Below are 25,559 nucleotides of genomic sequence, written 5' to 3'. Positions count from 1 at the left end.
ACTGCTGCCCAGGAAGCGGCCAGATCGTCAAAGGATTGCCATGCAGCTCTGAGATCTGTGGCGGCTTCCCATTCAGAAGAAGATCATCTTTAAAGTTACCTTTCTTATCAGTGTGTATGTGACACAGCTACGACATACCTGTGTGATATGGTGAAGGACTATCGCCTGCACGTACCTTGAGATCACTCTCAGAACGCACAATTGTTATTCAGAATTCTAACCTGAAGATCATTTGCTCATGTAACAGCTGATCTTTGGAATTCTCTGCCTGCTTATCTGGAGCCTGCCTCTTTCCTAAATACATTTAAACGTCCACTTAAAAGATACTTGTATCTGTTCTGACTTTATCATTGTCTAAACATCAATTTCATGGCGTCAGTCTCATCGGTTGTAATTGGGTTTTACACCGTTTTAAGCAATATTCCAGCAATATCACGGCAGGGTACACCAGAATTGGGCTTCACACATTGTACCCATGTGGGAAATCGAAACCAGGCCTTCGGCGTGACGAGCGAACGCTTTAACCACTAGGCTACTCCATCGCCCAGATCATTAAGATGCTGGTCCGGAGAGGTGATACCCAATTGTAATCGGTCAATTAATAATTTGTTGACGGTTAAAGGCCCGCCAGGCTGCACTTATGTTGATGACAACGCCTTTATTTCTGTTTCTGGGGGTCAACTGGCTTTTACATATTGTGACAAGTAACAGTAATAATGTATGCAGTGGGATTGCAAGTATGCACTTCGCTGAGTTTAAAACGTTTTTTGTACGTTCCTATTGGTTTTTAGCATTGCACGCTGTATCAGGTTGAACTAGACTGTAAGTTTATCAACTAAGTAAATCGTTAAGAACGTTATGTTTTGAATGTAAGTCATGTTACGTTTTTCTGGTATATTCAGTATGTGAGAATTCTAGTGTAATGTAGCATCAGAAACCACGTGTAAATTTTATGAAGAGCACGTAGATGATCCATGTAGTTTTTTTCTGTATAGGGATAAACTTAATGATTTAGTCTCCCACACGAATTTCTGTCAAGATGACGGCGTGGAGTGCATCAGTTCAGCAAGGACGTGGGGGAGACAAAACGACTTAAGTGATGTCCTTTCGAGCATTTCACAGCACCTGTTTCGAGTCATTAGGTAACTTGACAATTTGGGACAACGAACGTAACTTCAAAGGGTAGTCATGCAAGGACGTGCTTTATGACGTGTCCTTTAGGCGATCAGCGTAACTGTCGCTTTTTTTCCATCAGTTCGTGTCGTCGTCTACAGGCTTGAATGGATATGACGAATGGCACCGATGATCTATTGTATCGCATTGTGACATATGCTTGGAAAGAACATATAAATATTATAAAGATGCATTGTAATATTCAGGGATGTTATCTATATCATACGGCATTGTTCACAAATCATTTGTTCCAGATATTTATGGTCCAGGAGTTACTGCAATCGGTTTGAAACTAAAAGGTTTCAAACTGACGACAGCATAACTCAAATATGCAGTCATTTTTAGGGTCTTTGCTTTGTTTGCTTATGGAGTGAAACTGGACTCGGTAATATTTCACCTATGAAATGTTCATAGCAGAGGCAAAAAATTGAGTCGGGACCAGACAAACTAGTGGATGATATTATGAGTAAAGTTCGACGCCATCGAGGTTCGACGACAAACGATCAAGCCAGTTATCGTTCCTGACAAACTGATTCATTTAAGTGGCCTCTTACGACCAGCATGGGTTGCTGGGGGCCAATTCTAACCCGGACTCCCCGTACCTGGACATAGTGACCACATTGTCTCCTGGACCTACATGACAGCTCAGGCGTGAGGAACTTCTTCTCGTTATGCCACTGATCCAGCGCTCTAGTCGTGTAGAACCAGGCTGCAATACACAACAGGTGACACTTCAAAGAAGGGCCCAGTTCGACAACTTTCATACTTCAACATAGTTATGCTAAGACAGCATTGTGGAACAAGACCAGATTGTTGACAACAATTATACATTACACAGATGTCATCACGTGCAACCTTGGGATAAAACAAATCTTAAGATTGTCACCATAGTTTTTTAAATATTCTCAGATTTGTTTGACTCTACTAGGGCTTGTGCCGAAACAAGTACCTTCTCTTGGTGCATGAGTATAGTTTCATCGCCATTTTATCAATATTCCAACAATATCATGGAGGGGAACACCAGTAACGGGTTTTAAACATTGTGCTCATGTTGGGAACCGAACCCTGTCCCTGACTTTATCTTGAGAACATGTTTATGGTAACTTAACGTCACACAGCCAATGCAACCATGCTTATTACAATTGTGCTTAAACATTGTGCTCATGTTGGGAACCGAACCCTGTCCCTGACCTTATCTTGAGAACATGTTTATGATAACTTAACGTCACACAGCCAATGCTACCTTGCTTATTACAATTGTGCTTAAACATTGTGCTCATGTTGGGAACCGAACCCTGTCCCTGACCTTATCTTGAGAACATGTTTATGGTAACTTAATGTCACACATCCAAGGCTACCTTGCTTATTACAATTCTTTTCCATCAGGTAATGACAGTGGTTTAACGCTTACGCCTTTCTATGAGTACTCATCAGATGATAAAGAGACACGGCACACCTAAAACTTTGCTCAAGAGTATTTTACACATTCAGTGAATGATTTATATCTGAGACCATCTCGCCTGCAACATTAGTGCTGATGCTAAGGAAGGTCCTTATGGCGGACACACGTGCTCAATTCCCTCTCTGAGTGACGGCAATTTTGAGTGTGACTCATGGTCATACTTCCAAGATTTCAACTTTTACAACCCTTTCTCAGAAGTTGTTTAATCAAGATTTCAACATTCAAGGCCTCAGTAAAGCTTTCAAAACGTATCATGGTAGAGATGTGGACAATTCCAAATTTGACGCATTAGTGACAAAAATGATGTCCGATGCAAATCCCTATTTTGACTTGCACCATATATTCCTGTACCATATATTTTTTCAGGTGAACAATTGACTTTCCTTTGCATGTATTTTTAGGGTGCCACCGTTGGGGCAGGATACGCTCACCTTTTCGCGAACACCTGGCATCATCACTATTTGATAGTGACTCACATGAACACATGTTCATGATATAGTCGGAATCGTACTATCGACTCTGCTTCATGCAGAGATTTCTATTGGATATTGAAAGGGTTTTGTCGCTTTATTGTCATCACACCCTTCCAAATATAAAACGCTAAAATACCACCACCCCTCCCACCCTCGAATATACCTACAGGGAATTATACTAAAACGACTAAACGATGCTCTTAGAGACAGAATTAACTGTGATCAATAATATAATCATCACAGGCCAATGATATCCTTCATTTTCTTTCTTAAGATTTGAGGTCATGGACAGCCAAGTCGTCTGAGGCACGGCAATTCGCTGTGCAGAATTACGTCCCTTGGGCACGCCAGGCATCTATGATCGTGGGTTCCCATCCCAGATCGCCCCGATTATGTTTCTTGGTTTGTCAGCACCATTCACGTGCTCATGGGTTCTTTAATGCTTCTCTTATGATCACAGTATTTTGCCTTTGACTATATTGTATACTTACTGAGAGTTAGATACATGTTTTCGCCGACATATCTGTAGTCAAAGCCGGGGATTCGGTGCCGCCTCCAGTTGTGCTGCCACTGACATTTCTCCGTCCAGTTCAGAGCCAAACTTTCTAGTCCAGAGTGCCATAGCTACAGAATGATTGACAATACATGCATATTAGTTTTATCCAATTGTCTCTATTATCGTTCATTCCTCACTGCTACTACTACTACTACTACTGCTGCTGCTGCTGCTGCTGCTACTACTACTACTACTACTTTGAGTATTATATTACCATAATATATCAATATTGATGTTACCAGCGATTGGACGTTATTCTCGTGACATATACATTGCAAGAGCATTCATAAAAATGCTACGAAAAAAAATGAAACACCCGTTCCAGCGTTTTTCAATTGGAAATACATGTTCGTCTAATGGAGGCGGCCACTGTGCAGTCATTGCCTGGGTCAGTGTAGCGCCAGCGCAGCATACCCAGGGAACCAGGCTGCTGTCAATTAAGGCAAGAAACGAAAGAACTGGAACAGTCAGACTGTAACGAACCGGAAGAAGAATGTCCGGGAGGAGGCGGCTTTTTTAAATGTCATTGTCAGTAACCGCGAGATATAAAACATTACCTCCCTTATTACGGTAAAACACAGTTGGAAAAATGCTAGTTAGAAATGAAACCCGAAGACATGAAATTTGAACCGAGGCGAGCGGGAAAAAAACAGGCGAGCGAGCCTACACGTTTGACGTTTCATTCATTCTCGGCCTTCGGTTTCGAAGTGAGTGAGTGAGTGAGTATTGTTTTACGCCGCTTTTAGCACTATTCCAGCAATATCACGGCGGGGGACACCAGAAATGGGCTTTACACATTGTACCCATGTCGGGAATCGAACCCGGGTCTTCGGCTTGACGAGCGACCGCTTTAACCCGACCGCCCCCGGTTTCAAAGGGTAGTTTGGACAATGAATATGCATGAAAGTCGCTTAATGTCCTGTGTATGACGATACACGTGAGCAGAAAGGGAATTCTCTCGACTGCAATCTTGGGATTCCCCGACATTCCGCAGTAATAAAAGTTGTGCGCCTCGGTGGGAGTGGCTTAATTTTTTTACATTCATTGGGAAATGATTGCAATAACACGTGACCAATTCAGCTAATCAGAATGCAGGGATTTCAATAAACACAAGGAAAATTTTATTATTTAAACTTATATACAACTACATCACACCACCTTCTCTTGCTGTCATTCTCTTGGAACTATCCAAACATGTAACCTTTTGATAATGCTCTTGTGCAGCAGCTGGTGGTTTCTAGATAAAGTAAAAAATGATTAATTGGTGGCACCTGGTCCAGTGTATAGCGCCACATATCAGGCGAATTTAAGCAACGCAGAGTAGGTGGATGGATGACCGTGTTTGACAGCCTGACTGCAGAGAGTTCCGAGGGCTTCGGGCCTACCCACACAGACACCTAAGGCAATTTGCCTCTGTTCAATCACAGAGGACGAAATACATAATGCAATCTTTCATTTAAAAGATGGCGAATCCGCAGGTATGAACATTGTTATTATTAAAACGTAAAACGTCTCCGAAAATGAGATGATGCTTTTCTTATAGGCTTTATTTAATAGATCGTCACGATATGGCCACAATATTGCCGATATGATATTACATTTTAACTTACTCACTCATTATTTAATAGAATATTTGAGTCCGGTATTTTTCCTTATGTGTGGACTTGAGCGGTTATTATGCCTGTTCACAAAAAGGCAGGCGTGGTAATCCAAATAATTACCGTGGTATCTCAACAGCATTGTACTATGTATAGTATAGATGCTTTGGTCAAACATAATGAGTAAATAACAGCCGGCTTTAACAGGGTTATTAAACTTCTGACCACATATTTACACTACATGCTATCGTACAGAAATGTTTAAGCAGAAGGAATTGCAATCTTTTTTGTGGCTTTTGTAATTTTTTAGAAATCTTATGATTTTGTAAATCGGGATAAGTTGTGGTTCTTGTTAAAATCCTATTATCTGAAAGGTGAAATGTTGAACGCTTTAAGAAGTATTTTTTAACATGTTAAGTCATGTTAAGTTAAGTGTGAGAGGAAACATAAATGTAACACGTTATTTTGACTATCTGAATGGTTTACGCCAAGGTTGAATTTTAAGCCCATTGCGCTTTTCCTTGTTTATAAGTGAAATGTCAAAAGAAGTTATTTCTTTCAAAAATGTTATTCGGTTATTTCTGATTTTTCAGAAATAATTTTACTGTTATTCCCTGACGATATTCTGGTATCAGACACCGAAAATGTGTTACAGATATATCAGAATATTAACATATTAGCTTAAAATAGTTCACATCCACAAAAACAGATTACCTAAAAAGGCATATAACATGTTAATGTATTGTTTTTATAAACTGACACCCTCTCCTTAATTCAAGTTCACAGTCTTATCTGGCAGACAGTTTAGAAACATATTTTTGCGAACACCTGGTATCATAATTATTTGAAAGTGATTCATAAACACATGCTCACGATATAGTCGGAGTCGTACAGTCAACTGATATTGGCAGAGATTTCGTATGAATATGAAAAGGGTTTTGTTGCTTTTATTAAAAATTTAGAGTGGGTTTTTCAAAATTGAAAAACAATGAAGGGAGATAAATAGAGGATATTTCATGCAATATCATGTTTCACTCGACACATGGGAAAATCCTATTTATTATATACTTTTTGTTTCGTCCAGAAAATTAAACTATCTCATTACAAATGTGAAATCTTTAAATTAAATTCTCCCTACCTCCCACATAGGGACGTTCATCATCCCTTGTATTTGCGACTTAAAAAGTAGTTCCGTGTTTGCAAAATCTTATCAAATTTAACAAAAGTAAGAAAAAATATTTAGGTTCACGAAAATTCTTCATCATACATACAGATATGGTAATATACAAAAATAACTTGAAAATATTAATGAAATCTAGGAGACCGCTGTTGGAGCCGGAAGAATACAGGCAACAAAAATGGCGCTTTGCGAAACGAACAAAGTCTCGATTGAAGAGTTTATGAGAAACTAACAGTTTATAACGAAACATTTTCAAGTTAATAACAAACGGCAAAAAGAGATATCAACTCAATAAATAACCATCTGTCATTCTTGTGCCTTGTCAACTTGGAACTAAAGTAAAAAAGAAGTCAACAGTTTGTTTACGGCCCAGACACTTGCGATAAAGGGAGACAATTTCAGGGGAAGTAAATCTTGGATGACAATAGTTCCGTCAAAGTGTTATGTTCGCTGCAGTGAAATATCAAGTGTTATGTTCACTGCAATGAAAATATTACTTTTCTCAACTCCAGAAAGCTGAAGTATATAATACCTTTGGCTATTGATAGATCACTAAGGATATGTCCAGTTTGCAATTACGGTACAGAGGACGAATTCCACTTTCAAGTTATCGTTCATATTACCAGGGAGACTATACAAAGAGGGAGTGGCCACTAATTAGCACTTCATCTGCAATTTATTGTGGAAGGGCTAATCAGCGTGCTTCGCTAGCCAGTGGTCACACTCCAGTGCGCGCATGGCCGATTCTGTGCGGGACAGTGAGAAAAGGGAACATCTCCGTTCCTGCGGTAACTCGGTATTACAGAATCGGGATAGCGCCAGGAAACAGCGAAAACAGCCGAAATTTATTTCCATTTGCAATATGGCCGCCATTTCATACCTGAAATTCAGCCTGCTTCTTGGTAGTGTTCATGGACTGAAGCTATTATCGAGAAGAACTGACACAATTAATACTATGAAACCAAGTTAATACTTTGATATGAGTAAATATGTTGAAAAGTGCGAAACAAATAGTTAAATGTTTAAAATTAATGTAACAATGGTTGAAAAAAGTTTCAAGCATTTTTCTGAGATTGTGGATTTTTTAGCGTCCATCTTGAAATTTGGTGGCCATATTGGAAACATAATAGTAATCAAGTATCTGAAAAGGATCAAATGAAAGAGAAATACCATAATACCAAATGTGAGGAATGTACATGAACAATTAAAGGCCTATTTTTTACAAATGTCCAAAATAAGGATAATTTTGGTGGCCATCTACAAAGGTCCACCTAATAACCCCGTGAGTTTTGGAGAAATATAAGTATCAACATTTCCTAATTAATCCATCTTATTCCAATAAAAAGAAGAGACAAAACCTTTTCCATTATCATATAGAAATGTCTGCCAACAGCAGGGGCCATTGTGCGATTCCGACTTCATCACAAGCATGTGTTTATAAATCACTATCAAATAGTGAAGATACCTGGTGTGTGCCCCACCGGTAGCACCCGTCACAAAACCAAATCTCCAAAATAATATTTAGACATTTACGTAGGCTTTTGACATTTCAAGCCCCTAGAAAGCGTACTGATACAAACATGTTGATTTCAGGATTGTAATGTGTCGTTGTGATAGCAGATGGTATGAGTGGCCAAGTCGTCGCCGCTATTCCCTGTGCAAAGTTGCCTCCCTTGGGCACGCCGGAAACCTATAATCGTCGTTTCGAATCCCGGTTCGCCGATTATGTTTCTAGGTTTGTCAGCACCATACGCATGCTTTGACCAAAGTGGTAAACGTCTAAGATCTGCAACACTTTGAGAAGTGTGTGTTCGAATTCCGAATGGGAATCAACCTAAATATGTACTAGAATTTATACCTTACTAAGAAGGTGTAATCCCAAATATAACATATGTTACACTTGACCACTTTCTAAAAGGCATTGTATATTAATATCTTTTGGCCGTTGGAGCCGTGTCAATTTACATGTAAAGAGGGGTACACAAATTACGTGATCTAGACTACCATTTGTCGGGCTTCCATTTTCGTGAAAGCCTCGGTGGCTGAGTGAGTTAGATAGCTGACTTTGTGTGATGGTGATTATGGGACTCCACCCCAAAATACTCGAATTTGTACTTTACAGAGAAAGCGTAAACCCCAATATAACATGTGTTACATGTAGGTTCCTGGGTACCGGATCTATCCTGGAATGGCCAAAGGGTGTTTCTGCATCATGACACCATTGCCCACCTATCGGATGAAGCAGCAACATGGAATCTGAGCCTGAGGCAGCGTATCACCTTTGTCTGTGACATATTGATCAATGTTTTTATACACAATCGTTCTCATAGTGTCTGTATATTACCATCTCTGTCCGGGGGCGACAGGATTGTATTACTGAGTTAGAATTACATCCTTGAAGGTTGTGGCAACATTATTGTAAACCTGCGACATTCGTCGGTTTAAGGTTAGGATATACTGACAACATATTTCAGAGTCAGATGGTCTTATTGATGCGTGTACTCATATTGGTGCGTACAAATACTTATTTAGGGCGCTACAGCAAACCAATATTGTGATATATTGTAACTGGATAAATATGAATTCACAAGGCACAAAATAATATAGTTCAGGATATATGATTATTAAACCACCTAAGGTGCAAGACCCGAGATGTGGCTTAATATGTTTTTGTTAATATCTGATAATGCCGCGTTTGGACAAGGTTCGCCTTTGCCCCTCTAATTTCTAGGGAAGGGGAGTGTACTGAGCCCTTTATCCATAGCTCTTCCAAAGAAAATACTTTCCATTTCGGCTACAGTCCATCAAGTTCCAAAAACACATGAGCCAAGGGCCTTAACTCTACAAATACTTTCCGGTACTACATTCGCGATCAACTCCCGGTTTACGAAAGGTTGGTCGATTGGTTGGATGCGTTACGCAGCAACATTCAAGCTATATGACGGCGGTCTGTAAATAATCGAGTCTGGACCAGACAATCCAGTGATTGATATCATGAGCATCGATCCGCGAAATTGGCAGCGATGACATGCATCAACCAACTCAGCAAGCCTGACCACCTGACCGCCTCTTACGACAAGAATAGTCGCCTTTTACAGAGCTATTCGACTCGGATCTTCACGAGTGAGTGAGTGAGTGAGTGAAAAGTTAACGTCACATCGGCATTATTTCAGCCATATAGCGACGAGACCAAGTTAATATATTTACAATTTAGTTTCTTTATGCAAACTTTTATTTGAAAACAAGCTGTGAAACATATTTGAGCATACTAATTATGAAACATATTTGAGCATAACAATATCATATATACAGTTTTAAAACACGGGCTATAGGCCACCAGTAACCAAAGCTAGGCCACCTCGCTGGGGATCATGGGGACTTACAGTACCTCTGCTTCCTGCATGATACCCCAGCAGGATTTACGTCATCACTTTAGCTACTGGTGGTTGAGCACAATACTAGCCAATATTTAAAAGATACTCACCAATGAGTTGGCTTAAAACACTGGTTGATGATAGTTACATCGATTATGATAGGATTACGTGTCACACAGAGGGACAATACTTTTACGATACTTTAACCTCCTGGACAAAGGCTTCAATAATGTCAGTTGAAATTTAAAAACATGCATTTATATATTCACATACATATTTAAAATTTATTATACAGACAAATAGCTGATAATAAGATGCCCGCTGACACGGGAAAAGAGAGATCTTTCAGAATTACGCTTTGATTTTGTGAATCCCTTGCGATTGGAAAGTCCATACAGTCAAGCAATATATGCTTGACGATGAACCTTTCGTCACAAGGGATACCCTTAGGGGGTTCGTCCTCATCTGTCTTAAGCAGATATTCGTGTGTTAACCGACTGTGGCCAATACGACATTGTCGTAAAACGACCTCGTCATGTCTTGAATGACAACCCAAGTAGGTTTGGGTAACGAAAGGAAGTGAGTGGTAAGGAAAGATGTACATATGTATCCCAACATCATTATGTATGAAAAATATCATCTTTGTATCCTTAGTGGACATTATCCATTAACGGACGGATAGGGACCGACGATTTGGTGTATGGGGAGGGCCCGGAATTTTGAACGAAAACATTGACATTTTTAAAACCATCATTTGCAGAACCAGATAATTCTAATTTAAACTATGAGCCTAAATATTTAAAAAGAAAACTCGAAACAATGTATGTTTTGTGGCAGACACACCATTTTTAACCCATCCGCGCAGTCGAGATAAATGATAGACAGTGTCCCCGGGAAATGTCAATATAACAACAACCAAACAACGACACGAGCACCGGTTGATGAACAGTCTTCACATGTGCCACCTGCACGACAATAACTTCATGTGTCCAATATAGAATTGAGCTACAGATAGGGTTGTGTTACATTTCGTGATAAAATATTTAATAGCAGCTACCGAAGAACAGACTAGAATCGCCATGAAGGAATACTGTACCTTATGTAGTGTCAATGTACGTTAATTGCTTTCATAATGTGGTGATCGATTCTCACAAAACATCATCTTGCCATTTTTGGTCATGAAGAGTTAGAGGTTTGTGGGCGGGACTAGCCGCTTTATCATGTGAACAGGCTACACTTCAAAACCCCTGCTCCAACGACATCTGGGCTTTCCTCACACATCAAGCTGACGTACCGTGACATAACTGGAATATTGTTAAAAGCGCCGTTAAACCCTCGCTATAAAATAGTCAGGATTTTGTACCGAGATTAGATAGTTTTACTTCAACATTTGAAAAACAGGTATTTTGTTATTAAAAACTTAAAGACAAAATATATTTTTATAAAAAGTACAGCTCGCAACAATTTATTTCTGATCAGACAATATTTCTCTTTTTCAGCAGTCTAAAACATAATCAATTTCTGCAAGCATTTTTTGGTCCTTTACACGTTAAAGTTCTCAATTCTAATCGGGGCCTCTCCAGAATCTCAGGGTACACACACAATATCACATGAACACTACTAGTATACCAGTACTCATTAATGACACACTTAAAACACCAGAATGTAGAGATAAATTATGGACAGTGTGTTCCTCGTAGGATTCCTTTGACAGAACTCGTTTTACTGTAATGTTTTGGTTCATACTTCATTAAGCAACCTTAACGTTACTACTGCTGTATGTCAGTGTTGGTGCCGCTATGAACAGTATTTCAGATATATCACTTAGCATCGACAGTTTTGTGAAACGGAGCCCTGCCCTTGTGTTTCGTACACGAATTTTACAATGAACTAATAAACAGTCGTATCGCCAAATGTAAACAGATTAAATATTACAATGAACAATGGTCGTAATGACAAATGTCAACAGATGAAATATTACAATGAACAGTCGTATTGAGAGAGAGCCATATTTCAGTAAAGGGGCCACCGGCCCATTATACAATACATGATATCAGAGTTACACAATTTCAGTGCCAATGAGAAAGTTATTACGCTTTTTAAAAGCAAGAAATATAAATTTAGCTAAAGCATTAATTATGCATGGGGTTTTAGATGTACAGAGTGTTACAAATTTATCAAAAGTTACATTTGTGTAAAAATAATAAGGTAGAACATTACGTCTCAAACTGTGATATGATATTCAAAAATGATATTCAGATTCCACTTCACATCTTACACAAAATGGACATAGTCTCTTAGCACTAGGTATATTGTACTTCCTTCCATTTTCAATCAGCAAAGTATGACCAGAACAACTAAATTTACCCAAAGCAATACGGTAGGCACTTACTGAAATACAATCTAGATAATTTTCAAATACATTATATTGCTTAATACAAGAATAAAAAGACAGTTTTGAGCAAGTTCGTAAACTGCTAGACCACTGTTGGTTATCTATATCAATACATCTTGTTTTAAAGTTATCAATAAAACCGACCGCCTCCGTGGTCTAGTGGTAGAGCGTACGCCCGGAGAGGGGAAGGTCCGGGGTTCGATCCCCAGCCGAATCATACCAAAAGACGTTAAAAGATGGTACTTGTTGTTACTCTGTCTGGCGCTCGGCATTAAGGGGCTAAATCAAGGACTGGTCGGCTCGGAGTCAGTATACTGTGTCTGAGTGGGGTATTCATGTTAAACTGCGGCATGGTATCTCAGTGAGCTAGCACTATAAAACGGCATCAGTCCTGACTAGTACAAGCAGCCACACACACCCGTGCATGCACGTCGCTATATTAGTGCAATAATCTTGGCCGCGACGTTAAAACCAATTTCACCTCACCTCACCTCACCTATCAATAAAACCAATATGATTTACTCCTTGATTATTCCAAACATGGTCAAAATCATATAAATAAAGAAGTTGTTTTACTTTTAGTGCCCAGCAATGTATTCCCTTTTCTGCCAGATTGTATTGATATGAATAAGCATGGCTAAGGATTATATTAGTTTTTTGAGAAACAAGTCGGGGGCAATATTTGACAATACGAACATGTTGATTGACTTTAAGTGAATAACGTTCTAGCTCACCACGAGCAACTATATTGGGGGCAAATCTCCCATATTGTAGAATATTCTTAGAGAATCTATCATGTACATTGATGACATCTTGAGAAGAGTGAAAGCCCCATATCTCTGAGTAGTAGAGAAGAACAGGTAGTATTTTGACATCAAGTATCTGTAAAAGTACATTATAAGGAAGTTTCATATAATCCCTTGAGTCTGATTTTAAAGCGAGAAGATATTTCGTCGCTTGTAGAGCTAGTTTCTTCTGTGTAAAGTACCAACTACCAGATGATGAAAGATGAACACCTTAATATTTATAAGTAGGAACCATTTCTTTAATGTCATTGCCGAACCAAAACGTTTCATATCTTCTAAGACGACCACTACGTCTACATACGATAACTTTACTTTTGCTTATATTAATAGACAATTTCCACTTATGACAATAAATCTTCATTTTGTCGAGGTGTCTTTGCAACCCCACTACTGTACTCTCGAATAAGACCATATCATCTGCAAACATTAGAATAAAAAGTTCAATCATTCCTTATTGGATATTACGTTGCCCGTCTGAATAAAGAAAATCAACAATATCATTTACAAAGAATGGAAACAGAAAGGGCGATAACTCACATCCCTGTCGTACACCTGATGGAAAAAGTCTGTATAGCCACCATTAACGAATATACATGATTTAACGTTTTCATACATATTTTTAAACTGTCACAATGTGTACTAAAAGCGTGGTTGCATAGTTGTTTATAGTGGTTCCATGACTCGATGTATTCATGCTGTGCACGTGCGTTGTTGGCAGAATATAATGCACACTGCTTGTATATTGCATGTGACCTAGCGCCTCGGGATTCGTCGTCATACCAGTTGCTTCCCTTTGCAGAATTTGACGTTTTCGATTTTTTCTTACAGTCATTTGCACAGGTTAATAACTTATTTTGAAATTCTTCGTATACGCTGTCTACATCGCCAGAATGTTTAGTTTGGATTTCACCATTCCAGTTTTCTGCATATTTTTCATTAAAGTTCTGTGGCCAGGTATATCTAACTCTTGGTAACACATGTTCGTGTCCATTAACGGGATGGTTATCGAATGTAAATAATGAAAAACAAGCGGCATATGGGAAGATCCTACTCCGGTCATTACCTTGTCATAACAATGAACAGTCGTATTGCCCATTGTAAACAGATGAAATATTACAATGAACAGTCGTACTGCCCATTGTAAACAGATGAAATATTACAATGAACAGTCGTATTGCCCATTGTAAACAGATGAAAGATTACAATTAAGAATTGAACGTCAGTCCTTTGCAACACAATGATTGCTTACTTTGAAGTTCTCTGGTTTCGCCGAAGAACATTGCAACAATGTTACTTTGTCGGTATTTGCCGGCTCTCGGTCACATACTTTTCCCCACTCAAACTCAGTTACGCAAAGAAAATAGTTCTTTGACTATGTACAACATAAGCTTAAAATATGTCAACATCAACATAATTTTATTCTCTGAACAAATGGACAATAATGATTGGAATTAATCTTATCTTCAAAAAAGGTAACAGGAAAGTGAATGACCGAGGCGAGGTCAACCTTCAAACGCGAATTTATATATGACGTCACATAAGTTTGTAAAGAGCTGCATTTCGAGTCGAACGGGAGCATGAGGATGAAAGGTATACTTACTGCTGTTAAAAATGAAGTTTATGGAACAGTTATGGAAAACACCCCTACGCCTGAACCCTCCCATGGCACTAGCAAATTGGGAATATCACCGATTTATGAATGTGTTACTTGTGTTTGGATAATCGCAAACCAATTCGGACGATGCGGAATGGACTGAGTGGGGATTGAACGGAGTGCTCTGAAACTTGTGTGTTTTGTGTGAATTTTCAACGTCAGGGTGTGTTATATTTGGAGTTTGGGATTTGTCGTGTGTGCTGTAATACTTTGCTCAGCTGGTGTTTCTTGTCACCTACAAAAACCGACAAGACCTACTGTATGACTTGATGCCAGCTTCATATTTCTGGGCCCCGTCATTCCTCATGTGCCGCCGCTTCTCGGCCTAGAATATGCACGGAGAAGGTCTGCCGGAATAGTAATTAATTCCGTCTACGGATATTTTCTCGTCTCCGATGACCAACCGGTAAAACAGGCAGGCCAGTTTTTTTTTGTTTTTTTAAATTAAAATTTCTTTCCTTACCTTTTCATGTTTTATGCTTTCTCAACATTATGGAGTTTTTTTCGATACGATAGTGAATCGGGTTTTGGGTTGGGATTGATCAGGAGCAGTGGCTTTGATCTGTGTCGGCGGCTACATTGTTTACATTCGCAATTGTCTTGGTGCTAGATTCCTGTCATTTCCGAAAACAAGGCATGAAAGTCAATATATCGCTCAACAAATCAATTTCGTTCACCTCAGTAGTTTTACAGGATTCGTTTTCTTCACTTGCGTTATTACTATTGAAAGCTAGAAATTCCATATCCAAATCACCGTAAGGACAATCCATTTTGTATCATCTAGCAGCTAGACGACATTATAAACACCAGAACCAAAGCATTTATTTATTTTTAAGTCAAATGAAATTATATAAGACCAGGCACAAATACTGAGTGAGTGAGTGAGTGAGTGGATATGGTTTTACGCCGCTTTTAGTAATATTCCAGCAATATCACGGCGGGGGACACCGGAAATTGTACCCATGTCAGGAATCGAGGCCGGGTCTTCGGCGTGACGAGCGAACGCTTTAACCACTAGGCTACACGACCGCCCCGGCAAAAATAATAAATTAATTATATTCCTGATAAATGCAGGGATTAAAAAGAAAAATAGAAAAACGAGTTGATTGTAAACAATTGGAAACCCCTGAAAGTAGTTCCGGCAAAAGTTCACACGATCAATTTCACAAACAATTGTTCACATCGTGTGAACTTTTCAGTCAGTTCACAGGAGTGAGAGCTCCAAATATCAGATCACATGACTACCCATACAGCTAATCAGCATGACAGAAACAGTGTAAACCTTAAAGCATGAAAATATTAAACAATGAACAGTCGTATTGCCCACTATAAAGATGAAATATTACAGTACTCATGTCGTTGACCTGGGACGCCATCGATCGTCAACTCTTTGGGTTTTTGGAACCCGATCTAGAGTTTTCTTATCACAGACTGTGAAACACAGAACGTCTGAAGTTCCCAGCACGCCAATAGCCCGTAGACGTTTCGCGCGTTGCGGACGCCGCTTCACTAGTCCACACTCAAACAATGAATGAAATCAAGTAAATAACAACTATATGATAAGCAGATGCAGAGATAATGGTTCACAGAGAGTAATCGACCTTCCTTGAAAGTGTCAAAGTCAGAATGACACCCTACGACACCCTACCCTATGGCCCTACTGCGTGAGGCACGTGCAAACCAGATGATGTGTTTTGGTGTTAAGTTTTACAGACATAAACGTTCTTGCATAGGATTTTTGTCTTATTCATGGTATTCACACATATATTCTCTACTCTTTTTAAAATGACATTGCATCCCGTTATTCCATAATCTGTCATACACTATATGTGTTATATCGTGACATACTTTCGCATTGCTATACGTTATGATGATTGCATTGTATGAAACGTCTCCATAAGTAGGTGAGCATGTCTAGGCTATACATACATTATCATACTGCATTGGGAGAGGCCCAAATGAGATTATACAAGATATTCTTGCATATCAAATTATGAAAGCGACTCCATGGTATTCTCTATATCTATCATCTATGGCATCCTTAAAATTTGTTTATTGCAAAGATTTATATCTGTGGCTTATATGTAGCATCAGAGTACAGATTAGCGCAATCCTCAAGGTATACTGAAAGCCGAGGCAAGTCAACATCAAATTAAACAGAAGAAAAGGAAATTATTCCAAATATACAATTATCAATTATCTTAAAGAAATGTTAGTCTAGGGGTTTGGGGGGGGGGGGGGGGGGGGGAGGGGTGCTGAGTGATATACATCATATGGACAACAGAGGTGAAGCGGTTCACGCGATGGAGCTAAATCGTGAAGCGAGGTCTCTTCCCCTCTCGTTAGAAATCGAATAGTCCGACTTCGGCAAGTAGCGCGTGGTGGATCGTTAAGAAGGACATACCACACCCTTGAGGTATAATATGCCATGAATCCTCAGATATGTTATCACACGCTCAAGAAACGAAGCACGTGTAATTGGGCTACAAATGCTGTCTGAGCGGGTCCAAGAATAAGGAGTGTCAATCGGTAGGTTGACATTTCCATAACCAGGGACGCGTTATGTAAATCCATTCAGTGTTCCAAGGGGAACTCTACAGGTGAAGAACATTTGTATGAAGTGGGGTTAGTTTTACATTATCATTAACTTGGACGAATATGTAATGAACATTATGATAACCTCATCAGCGAGGACACAGTTGACTATAGTTGTGGAGGGATTTGCTTATGTGACAAACCCCTCTGCTTCTAGGGCATGCATACAGCAGATCGAGTGATTATACCCGCTCACATGGATTACTTGTAGAATACAGACTGATCCTTTGTGAAGCTCACAATGTTCATTCTCCGAGCGTCTGTCGTTAGGTGTTATTCTATTGAGAGTGAATATTCTGATCACATGTGACGGGGATTTCTCAAGTAATAAAGCCGCGTATGTAAGACTCCCACAGTGTTGATAAAAACATAGTTGTTTCTTCAGGGTGAAGGTCGTTCAGTACCTCTTTTAAATAAAACAGTTATTCTATCTTCTGTGTTTTCCAAGGGTATATTAGATTCTTCATTCTGTGTGATTATGTGTTGCTTGATAATTCGATCTCAGGACTAAAGCTTGCCCTTCCCCCACGTGTAGTGTAATAAAGCTACTGTTGCCCTGAACTATTATAGTTAAAGCACGGGGACGCTTGCGTTCTAGTTGTAATAGTTATGCTAGTTCAGGGCAAAAGTATACTTTATTACATTACACATGGGAGTAGAGCACATTTATTACTTATCTAGGATGACGAATTTAAGACTAACTTTGCGTTTTGTAGAAGATTGGTTTGATCAAAGCTGTAAAAAGCGTTGCCGTAAGGGGGCTAACTGACAGTCTGTTCCAGAGAATAAGTACGTTATTAAAAATTAAAAAAACACTACCAGAGCTAGGCATAGAAAAACAATGATGTTGAAATATAATTGCTAATGTTCTTTGAATGTTGGCCATGGTTTAAATAGGTTATAGTACTTGGACCTTCATGTCTAATCAATTCAGCGAAGAGACACCAGGTGCTCGTGCTCTAACTTACACTTATTGCATGCCTCCTTTTCTTTAACAGGACATTGTCTTACTCAAACGTTAACAATTTGACGGAAAAAGTGTCGCGAGCGGGAGCAGAACTCGCGAAGTTTGCAACGCAGGCTAACGAATGTTGTATTCTGCCGCGGACACATGTAATTTTGTTTGTGGAATTTAGAATGACATACATCCAGATTAATAGTTAATCCGTTTACTTATAGGGGTATTTGGATTTGTTTCAGCATGTTATTCTTTGGCTTGAAAGTACGAAGCGTTGGTAGCTTTTTGTCAATAGTGAGTGAGTGAATATGGTTTTAGGCACCTTTAGCAATATTGCAGCAATAATACGGCGGGGGACACCAGAAATGGGCTTCACGTTTTGTCAATAGAAATAGAAAATCAAAGTTATCTTTTCATGATCAGAACTTTGTTTCTCCATAATATACATGGACATGTTGTGTAAAAGTGATTGATAAATATGCTTAATCTGGTAATATATGACTGTTTATAAATGCGGGGCTTGCGTTTCAAAACCCGAGTCGCCAAACAGAAGAGTGCATCCATGTGTCCCTCCTGCCACAGAGTTTTACATGCATTGACAGGGAAGCTCACGTTGTGAAGAGACAAGCCAACCATTGATCTTGTGTCACGAAAACTTCAAACCTGTTACAATTTGTTCTGATTTATTTCCCCACGTATTTCCGCGGTTTGTCGCCATTATAATTATATGTAAATACTGAATATATTTATTGTAATTGTCCTATGTTTAAGTGTGAAAGTAAGATGTAACAGATGAAAGGTACGAGACCACATACTGACAATATGGTGGACGTTGCTTCCGTGTTGAAGTGGAGGGATGATAGACAAACTTGGGCCATTCATGGGATGAGAAACAAAAACTTGACGAAATATTGACGAAAACAATTATCTGTGCAATTCGTCTACACTACACAAAACAAGTTAAGGGACCGACTATATGATATTCGGGGTGTGGAGACTAGTTATCTTTTCAGCTAGAAATGCCAAACCAGATATTATTTTAATTAATATATTTTTAAGAAACCATCTTGCAACAATGTATTTCCTGTGACAGACATTTTCTCATCAGGCTGAAGCATAATACCTTGTTCAAGCATATTCTGGGTTAATTTCTTTCTTTCAATAAATGGGTTGCATTATTACTTTGAACGATGTAGCTGATTTCGTAGTACTGTCTACGGTTTTGTGTTAGTGATTCAATGGGTAGTATGTGAAGTTATCATTGTTGACTTTTATACTTAAGAATTCTTTTCCAAATATTTTAACCAAAAAAACACACACAAAAGATGAAGGTGAAATGGGGTGTTATGTCGCGTCAAAGATTATTGCAATTATATAGCGACGTGTAAAGGAATGCCAAGCTTGACAAAAAATGGGCGTATCGCTTTACTACGGGCCGGATGTTGAGCTCCCTCAATAGGTTGCACAGTGTTCTACCAGTAATTGATCTTTGAGAGCAAGTAACGTCAACAAGGCAACTTTTAAGATTTTAATACTTTAGAGCAAAATTAATAAAAAATGCTTGACCAAAATTTGAAAAACGAAAATAGCGTAAAACGGGCGATAAAAATCGACAGGCGATATCATCCACCCAAACAAAAAATTCCGCCATCGAGGGGAATCACCTTAGTTGGGATAAAACTTTTCCAGGTGTTTGACTCTCTTCGATCATGAAGATCGGGTCGAGGCCTAGTCAGTCTGTTTCTGACTCAGATTATTTGATACATTACACCTTATTTTCTGTCTGCTTATCCATTTCAATACCGTATAACACCTTAGTAACAACACTGAAGATTTATACAGGGGTTCATCCCTGGTAGGCATTTATTGTGCTGAATAGGGCTAAGGGAAGCTGGTGTTTTATCCCTAATTAGGATGTAAGAAATAAAACGTTGCATACTGATATGTTAATTGCCATTTTAATTATTCCCAATGTCAAGATCAAAGGTCGATTCACACATTAAAAAACATATGCAATGTTGTTATTTATGTAGGATAAGCAGAACTAGCAGAAACAGCTATGAAGATAAGATAGATACACGCAGTAAACATATCGGCCAATGAAAAACAGTTATCACCCCTGCACCGATTGGCTAAAGATTATAATCTAAACTAAATTAACACTCTTCCTAAGGAATTACTTATAACATTGTTGAAAGACTAGACTTTTATTTCGAATCGTATCTAAGGATTCTGCAAGAGGATAGCTGGAGAATATTGCTTAAATTTAGAACCTCAAATCATTGTCTTCCAATTTAGATGGAAAATTATGCAGTTTGCAGCCTGAGTATAATGAAGTTCAGTCCAGCTCAGTTCAGTTCAGATAGCTTTAAGCCACCACCCCCCACCCCCAAATAGTTTGTCTTGGAAGCCGATTAGGTAGCGCGGGGTTTCATCACTTTCACTTGTGCATTTAAATACTTTCTACGATTATTATGATATATTTCTTTCTCGGAAATTGACAAAATGTATCTTGCAAAATTGATATTTGTAAAAAAATCGCAATATTTTTTTTACTTTAACATGCCCTTTTTGCTTCGTTTTGCGCCATTTCTGTTTGTAGCATACTAACGGCGCGAAGACGTCGTGTCATTATGTAAGCATTTTTTACGGTTAAACATGTTACGATTCAAGTGTTTTTTATGAGTACCCGATTGCTGAACAATTACTGTGTGTGGTTCACGTGTGTGAGTATCAAGTTCAACACGCAAACATCCAAAGAGTTCAACGTGCATGAACATGCACGTGCAAATTGTGTATTACGTTCCTAGAGCCGAGGAGGTCAGGTGGGGTGAAATTGGTTTTAACGTCACGTCTAAGATTATTGCACTTGCATAGCGACGTGCATGCACGTGTTTGTGTGGCTGCTTGTGCTAGTCCGGACTGATGCCGATTTATAGTGTTAGCTCACTGAGATACCATGCCGCAGTTTAACATGAACACTGACACAGTATACTGACTTCGAGCCGACCAGTCCTTGTTTTAGCCCCTTAAATATAATGCCGAGCACCAGGCAGGGTAACAACAAGTACCATTTTTAACGTCTTTTAGTATGACTCGGCCGGGGATCGAACCCCGGGCATTCCGCTCTTCGGGCGGACGCTCTACCAATAGACCTCGGAGGCGGTCGGTTTTATTGATTCTAAAGTCGAGGAGATGTCTTCATATATATGTATTGAAAGATTTCAGAATAAACACTTTTGTAGTTACTTTTTCACGCTATTATGCATACAAAGACATGATGGTATAGCACGGTAATTGATTTCACTTGTAGTTTCCTTATCTGTAGGGCACTGACAAAAATATATTCATGTGGAATATATCATGTTATGCACTTAACGTCACTACCGACATATGCTGTTTGATCAATGACCAAGTGACACTGGCATTATTGATATACATGTATATGTCCCTTCCAGCGAATTCTTAGTTGATCTACACAACTACCATACCTATCAGTAGAAACACATCGGCTTTAATATGGAGGAATATAACCTTGCTTTTGTTCTTGCAGCGTGTCTTTAAATTCACCGTGTATCGTACTCCCTGGGCTATATACGTTTTGTTTATTTGTTGTTTAACGCCGCACTCAGAAATATTCCAGATATATGACGGCGGTCTGTAAATAATCGAATTTGGACCAGACAATCCAGTGATTGACATCATGAGCATTGATCCACACAAATGGGATACGATGACATGCTTGTCGTAAGAGTCGACTAACGGGATTGCGTAGTCAGGCTCGCTGTCTTGGTTCATCGTACCCCCAACTGGGTGGATCTATGCTCATGATGTCAGTCACTGGATTGTCTGGTCCAGACTAGATTATTTACAGACCGCCGTCATAATTATAGCTGGAATATTGCAGAGTGCGACGTTAAAAGCAAACAAACAAAAGACGTCCATTACGACAATCATAGGTTCATTGGTACCAATTCTACCCCGGAATCCCACGGGCCACCATGAACAGATGTAGCTCTTTGTAAAGACATCATTACGGAAATTATTTTCGTCTTGCGAGGTCAGAGATACTAACATACCTATGTGTGAACTTGAAATTAGTTTTGGTACTTCAAAATGGTTGTACAACATGCCGCATAAAGAGTTTTACGCTTGCCAGAAGATTGTGTGCTCAAGGCATGTGAACGCTTCCAAATCTGTTCAATGTTTTGTGTTAAGCCTCTCTGATGATGACGACACGCGTATTTGAGATATCGTATTTGACTTGCAAAAGTGTTCTAATGTCTAAACTTGCTTTTGCGCTAATCGCTCTTTTGGAGGCAATGTTGGTTAAAACAAAACATAGTTTTATTATGGGTATACACTTAAAATCTTAAATTTAATATTTTAGGTTACACACCTAAAATTTGATGTATCACCTCTTTTCAAAATGTACACCAGATAATGTTTTTGCATCAACATATTGCAATAGTATCTTTGCAATCAAAGTTATGGTGCTTGAACACAATATACAACATAACACATTCAAGAATATTAAGAGATCTTAATCTCAGGCTATTCTTTTAAGACTTTAAACAGTATTAATGCCTCCCCGATTCAGTTAAAACATTTTATTGTGATTCATTAGGACATAATTATATGATCTGATCAGAATCGTGCAGTTGACACTGCTTTTAGCACAGATTTCTTATGATTGTATACATGGCTTGTCTGAAAATTGTAGCCTTCAAAAGACCTCCCTATTGTGGTATGATGTTACACTGGAGACACGCCAAAGAAACCTGAAAACATTCTTGAAACATATTAGTACTAAAATCTCTCAATAAAACAAAGAAAACAAAAACAAAACGTTTCTTTTCACGTGAAAAAAATGTTCGCAGGATTTCCTCAAAGGAATGATGACCTGAGATGGTTTTTCGTTACTGGAAATACCCTTCTGGAAGATTGACGTTTCGTAAGCAGACAAGCTAAGTGTTGTTTTAATGAAGTGATACAGTCTTTTCAGGACAGACATTTTGGCTCACAATTATCGTTTACTTAAGGCAATGCGAATGAATATCATTGCATTTATTGATATGTTACATCGGCATGTATATTGGTGAGAGACATATTATTTCTTCCGTCACTGCGCCTAGTTGGTTGTTGATTGGTTTGTTGTTTAACGCCGCACTCAGCAATATTCCAGCTATAGGACGGCGGTCTGTAAATAATCGAGTCTGGACCAGACAATCCAGTGATTGATATCATGAGCATCGATCCACGCAATTTGGATCGATGACATGCATCAACCAAGTGAGCGAGCCTGACTACCCGATCCCGTTAGTCGCCTTTTACGACAAGCATAGTCGCCTTTTACGACAAGCATAGTCGCCTTTTACGACAAGCATAGTCGCCTTTTACGACAAGCATGGGTTGCTGAAGATCAATTCTACCCCGGATCTTCACGGGTCTACTGCGCTTAGACATACAGTTGCTGCTTTGTGAAAGGAGGGGCAAGACATTTGTTCTACCCAGAACTCATCAATTTTGAGCATACAGTGTACAATTATATTTGTTATAAAACCTACGGCAGTAATAACTTCTTATTTTTCAATATCGCCCTCATGTCTCGGACATGTTGTAAATACTATTCAAAATAACATCTATTCCTTAACGAATATAGATATAAATAGTTATAGGAATCGATACTTAACACGTGTTGCAAGAAAACCTTTTGATGGTGACCAACGACATCTTTCCTTTGAAGCGAAACTATTAAGGACATGTATGTCCGAGTTAGAATAGGTCTTCAGCAACCCATGTTTGCCATAAAAGGCGACTATGCTTGTCTTAAGAGTCGACTAACGGGATCACGTGGGCAGGTTCGCTGACTTGGTTGATGTGTGTCATCGTATCCCACTTGCGTAGATAGATGGTCGTTATGTAATCACTGGATTGTCTTGTCAGACTCTATTAACTACAAACCGCAGTAATATAGCTGGGATATTGCTGAGTGCGGCGTTAAACAAGAAACAAACAAATCATTCAGACGTAATAGTGATATCTGAGATTTAATGCAGTTGAGGACAGAAATAATGTGTTTCGGTGGCAGAATTTTATAATTAACATGTGGTCCCCGTGTAGGAGGTTATCTATGATGGACTATAACTACAAATTTACTAATAATACTGACTTAGCCATAACTATTCTAAGGATCGTAGAGTTAGTTTTGTGTTTATGTCTTAATGCATGTGGCGATCTGCAGCGGACGAGATTTACCATAAAAGAAGAAAGCAAATATGAAACTTTTGGTTCTTTTGATAAAACGCAATGTAAACAGGTCTAGAATATGTACGGCTTAATATGAAATATGCGTAGTCGTGTCATGTACTTACCAGCTGGTTCATATTGGAAGCGCCCGCTTCCCGCCTATATTTATTGTGGGTCCTTAACAGATCAACTTTCTCCTCGAATGTGAAGCCAGTCCTGTCCTTGGCTATCACATCCCACCGCCAAGCATCCAGTTCATGTAGACAACACCCAAGGAACACAACCAGAAGAGTTAACGTAACCATCGTGCTTGCTGGACAACTCTACCTCCTCTGTTCAATCTGCATACCTGGATTACACACTTTATATAGGACTCCATATGAATCAAGGCGGTACCTCACTTATTCTGACTACCTGATGATTGTGTCTACAGGCACATTGATTGGTTGAGATAGATGGCTTACAGCGGCAGTCACTTACATATGTTCGTATGTCGATAGCCCAGATTGTGTATTCTGTTTTTGAACAGCTGGTGGAGGTGTGAGTACATGATTATTGTATTGTCGATGTGACATTCATGAAGCATTAATACTCATGGCTCATGGACCAAACAACAGTTACCATGTGTGCTTTGAATAAGGCAGAAAGGTTTCCACATGTAACATGAAGAAGCACATTTTCAGCATTTGTCATACTTGTTCATAGCAGCAGCAGCTTCACAGGTCAATACGTATTGCAGGAATATGATACTTTCTAAGGTATCACTTTAACTGACAAGAGTTATCACACGGTTGTTATTTACAATATGTCTACAGCTTGAAACCCTTCTTCAATTCAAAGGTTGGGGTGTCATAAAGGCGCGTTATGCCCAAGAACATTGTATGATAACATCAACAATTACTTTGGTGGGATAACATGATCACTACATAGGTGTCATGACATGGGTACAATGTGACTAAAACACATAAATGTCTTGATCTCATCTATCCATCTCATTCTTAACAGGTACCATATTTATACTGCCTCTATTTATACCCAATTTCAGTCCTTGTAGTCTTTTTTTTTTGGTCTTTGAAAATGCTCATT

The 25,559-nt window shown here is 39.0% G+C and overlaps 1 protein-coding gene across 1 annotated transcript in view; it reads right to left on the bottom strand.

The window, feature by feature from the left end:
- LOC139451873 (GLIPR1-like protein 1) overlaps positions 1–24,926 on the bottom strand; it is a 35,323-nt gene extending 10,397 nt beyond the window's left edge. The window contains exons 1-3 of the mRNA XM_071233171.1: positions 24,599–24,926; positions 3,600–3,732; positions 1,776–1,882 (exon numbers count right to left, since the gene is read on the bottom strand). Coding sequence (XP_071089272.1) covers positions 1,776–1,882; positions 3,600–3,732; positions 24,599–24,778 — 420 coding nt within the window. The 5' untranslated portion in view covers positions 24,779–24,926. The remainder of the gene's footprint in view (positions 1–1,775; positions 1,883–3,599; positions 3,733–24,598) is intronic.
- Between the last annotated feature and the right edge of the window lie 633 nt (positions 24,927–25,559).

Source organism: Haliotis cracherodii, unplaced genomic scaffold (assembly GCF_022045235.1).
Source record: "Haliotis cracherodii isolate W230 unplaced genomic scaffold, xgHalCrac1.p SCAF_10, whole genome shotgun sequence".
Taxonomy (NCBI): domain Eukaryota; kingdom Metazoa; phylum Mollusca; class Gastropoda; order Lepetellida; family Haliotidae; genus Haliotis; species Haliotis cracherodii.
This window is presented reverse-complemented; position numbering and strand designations above follow the sequence as displayed.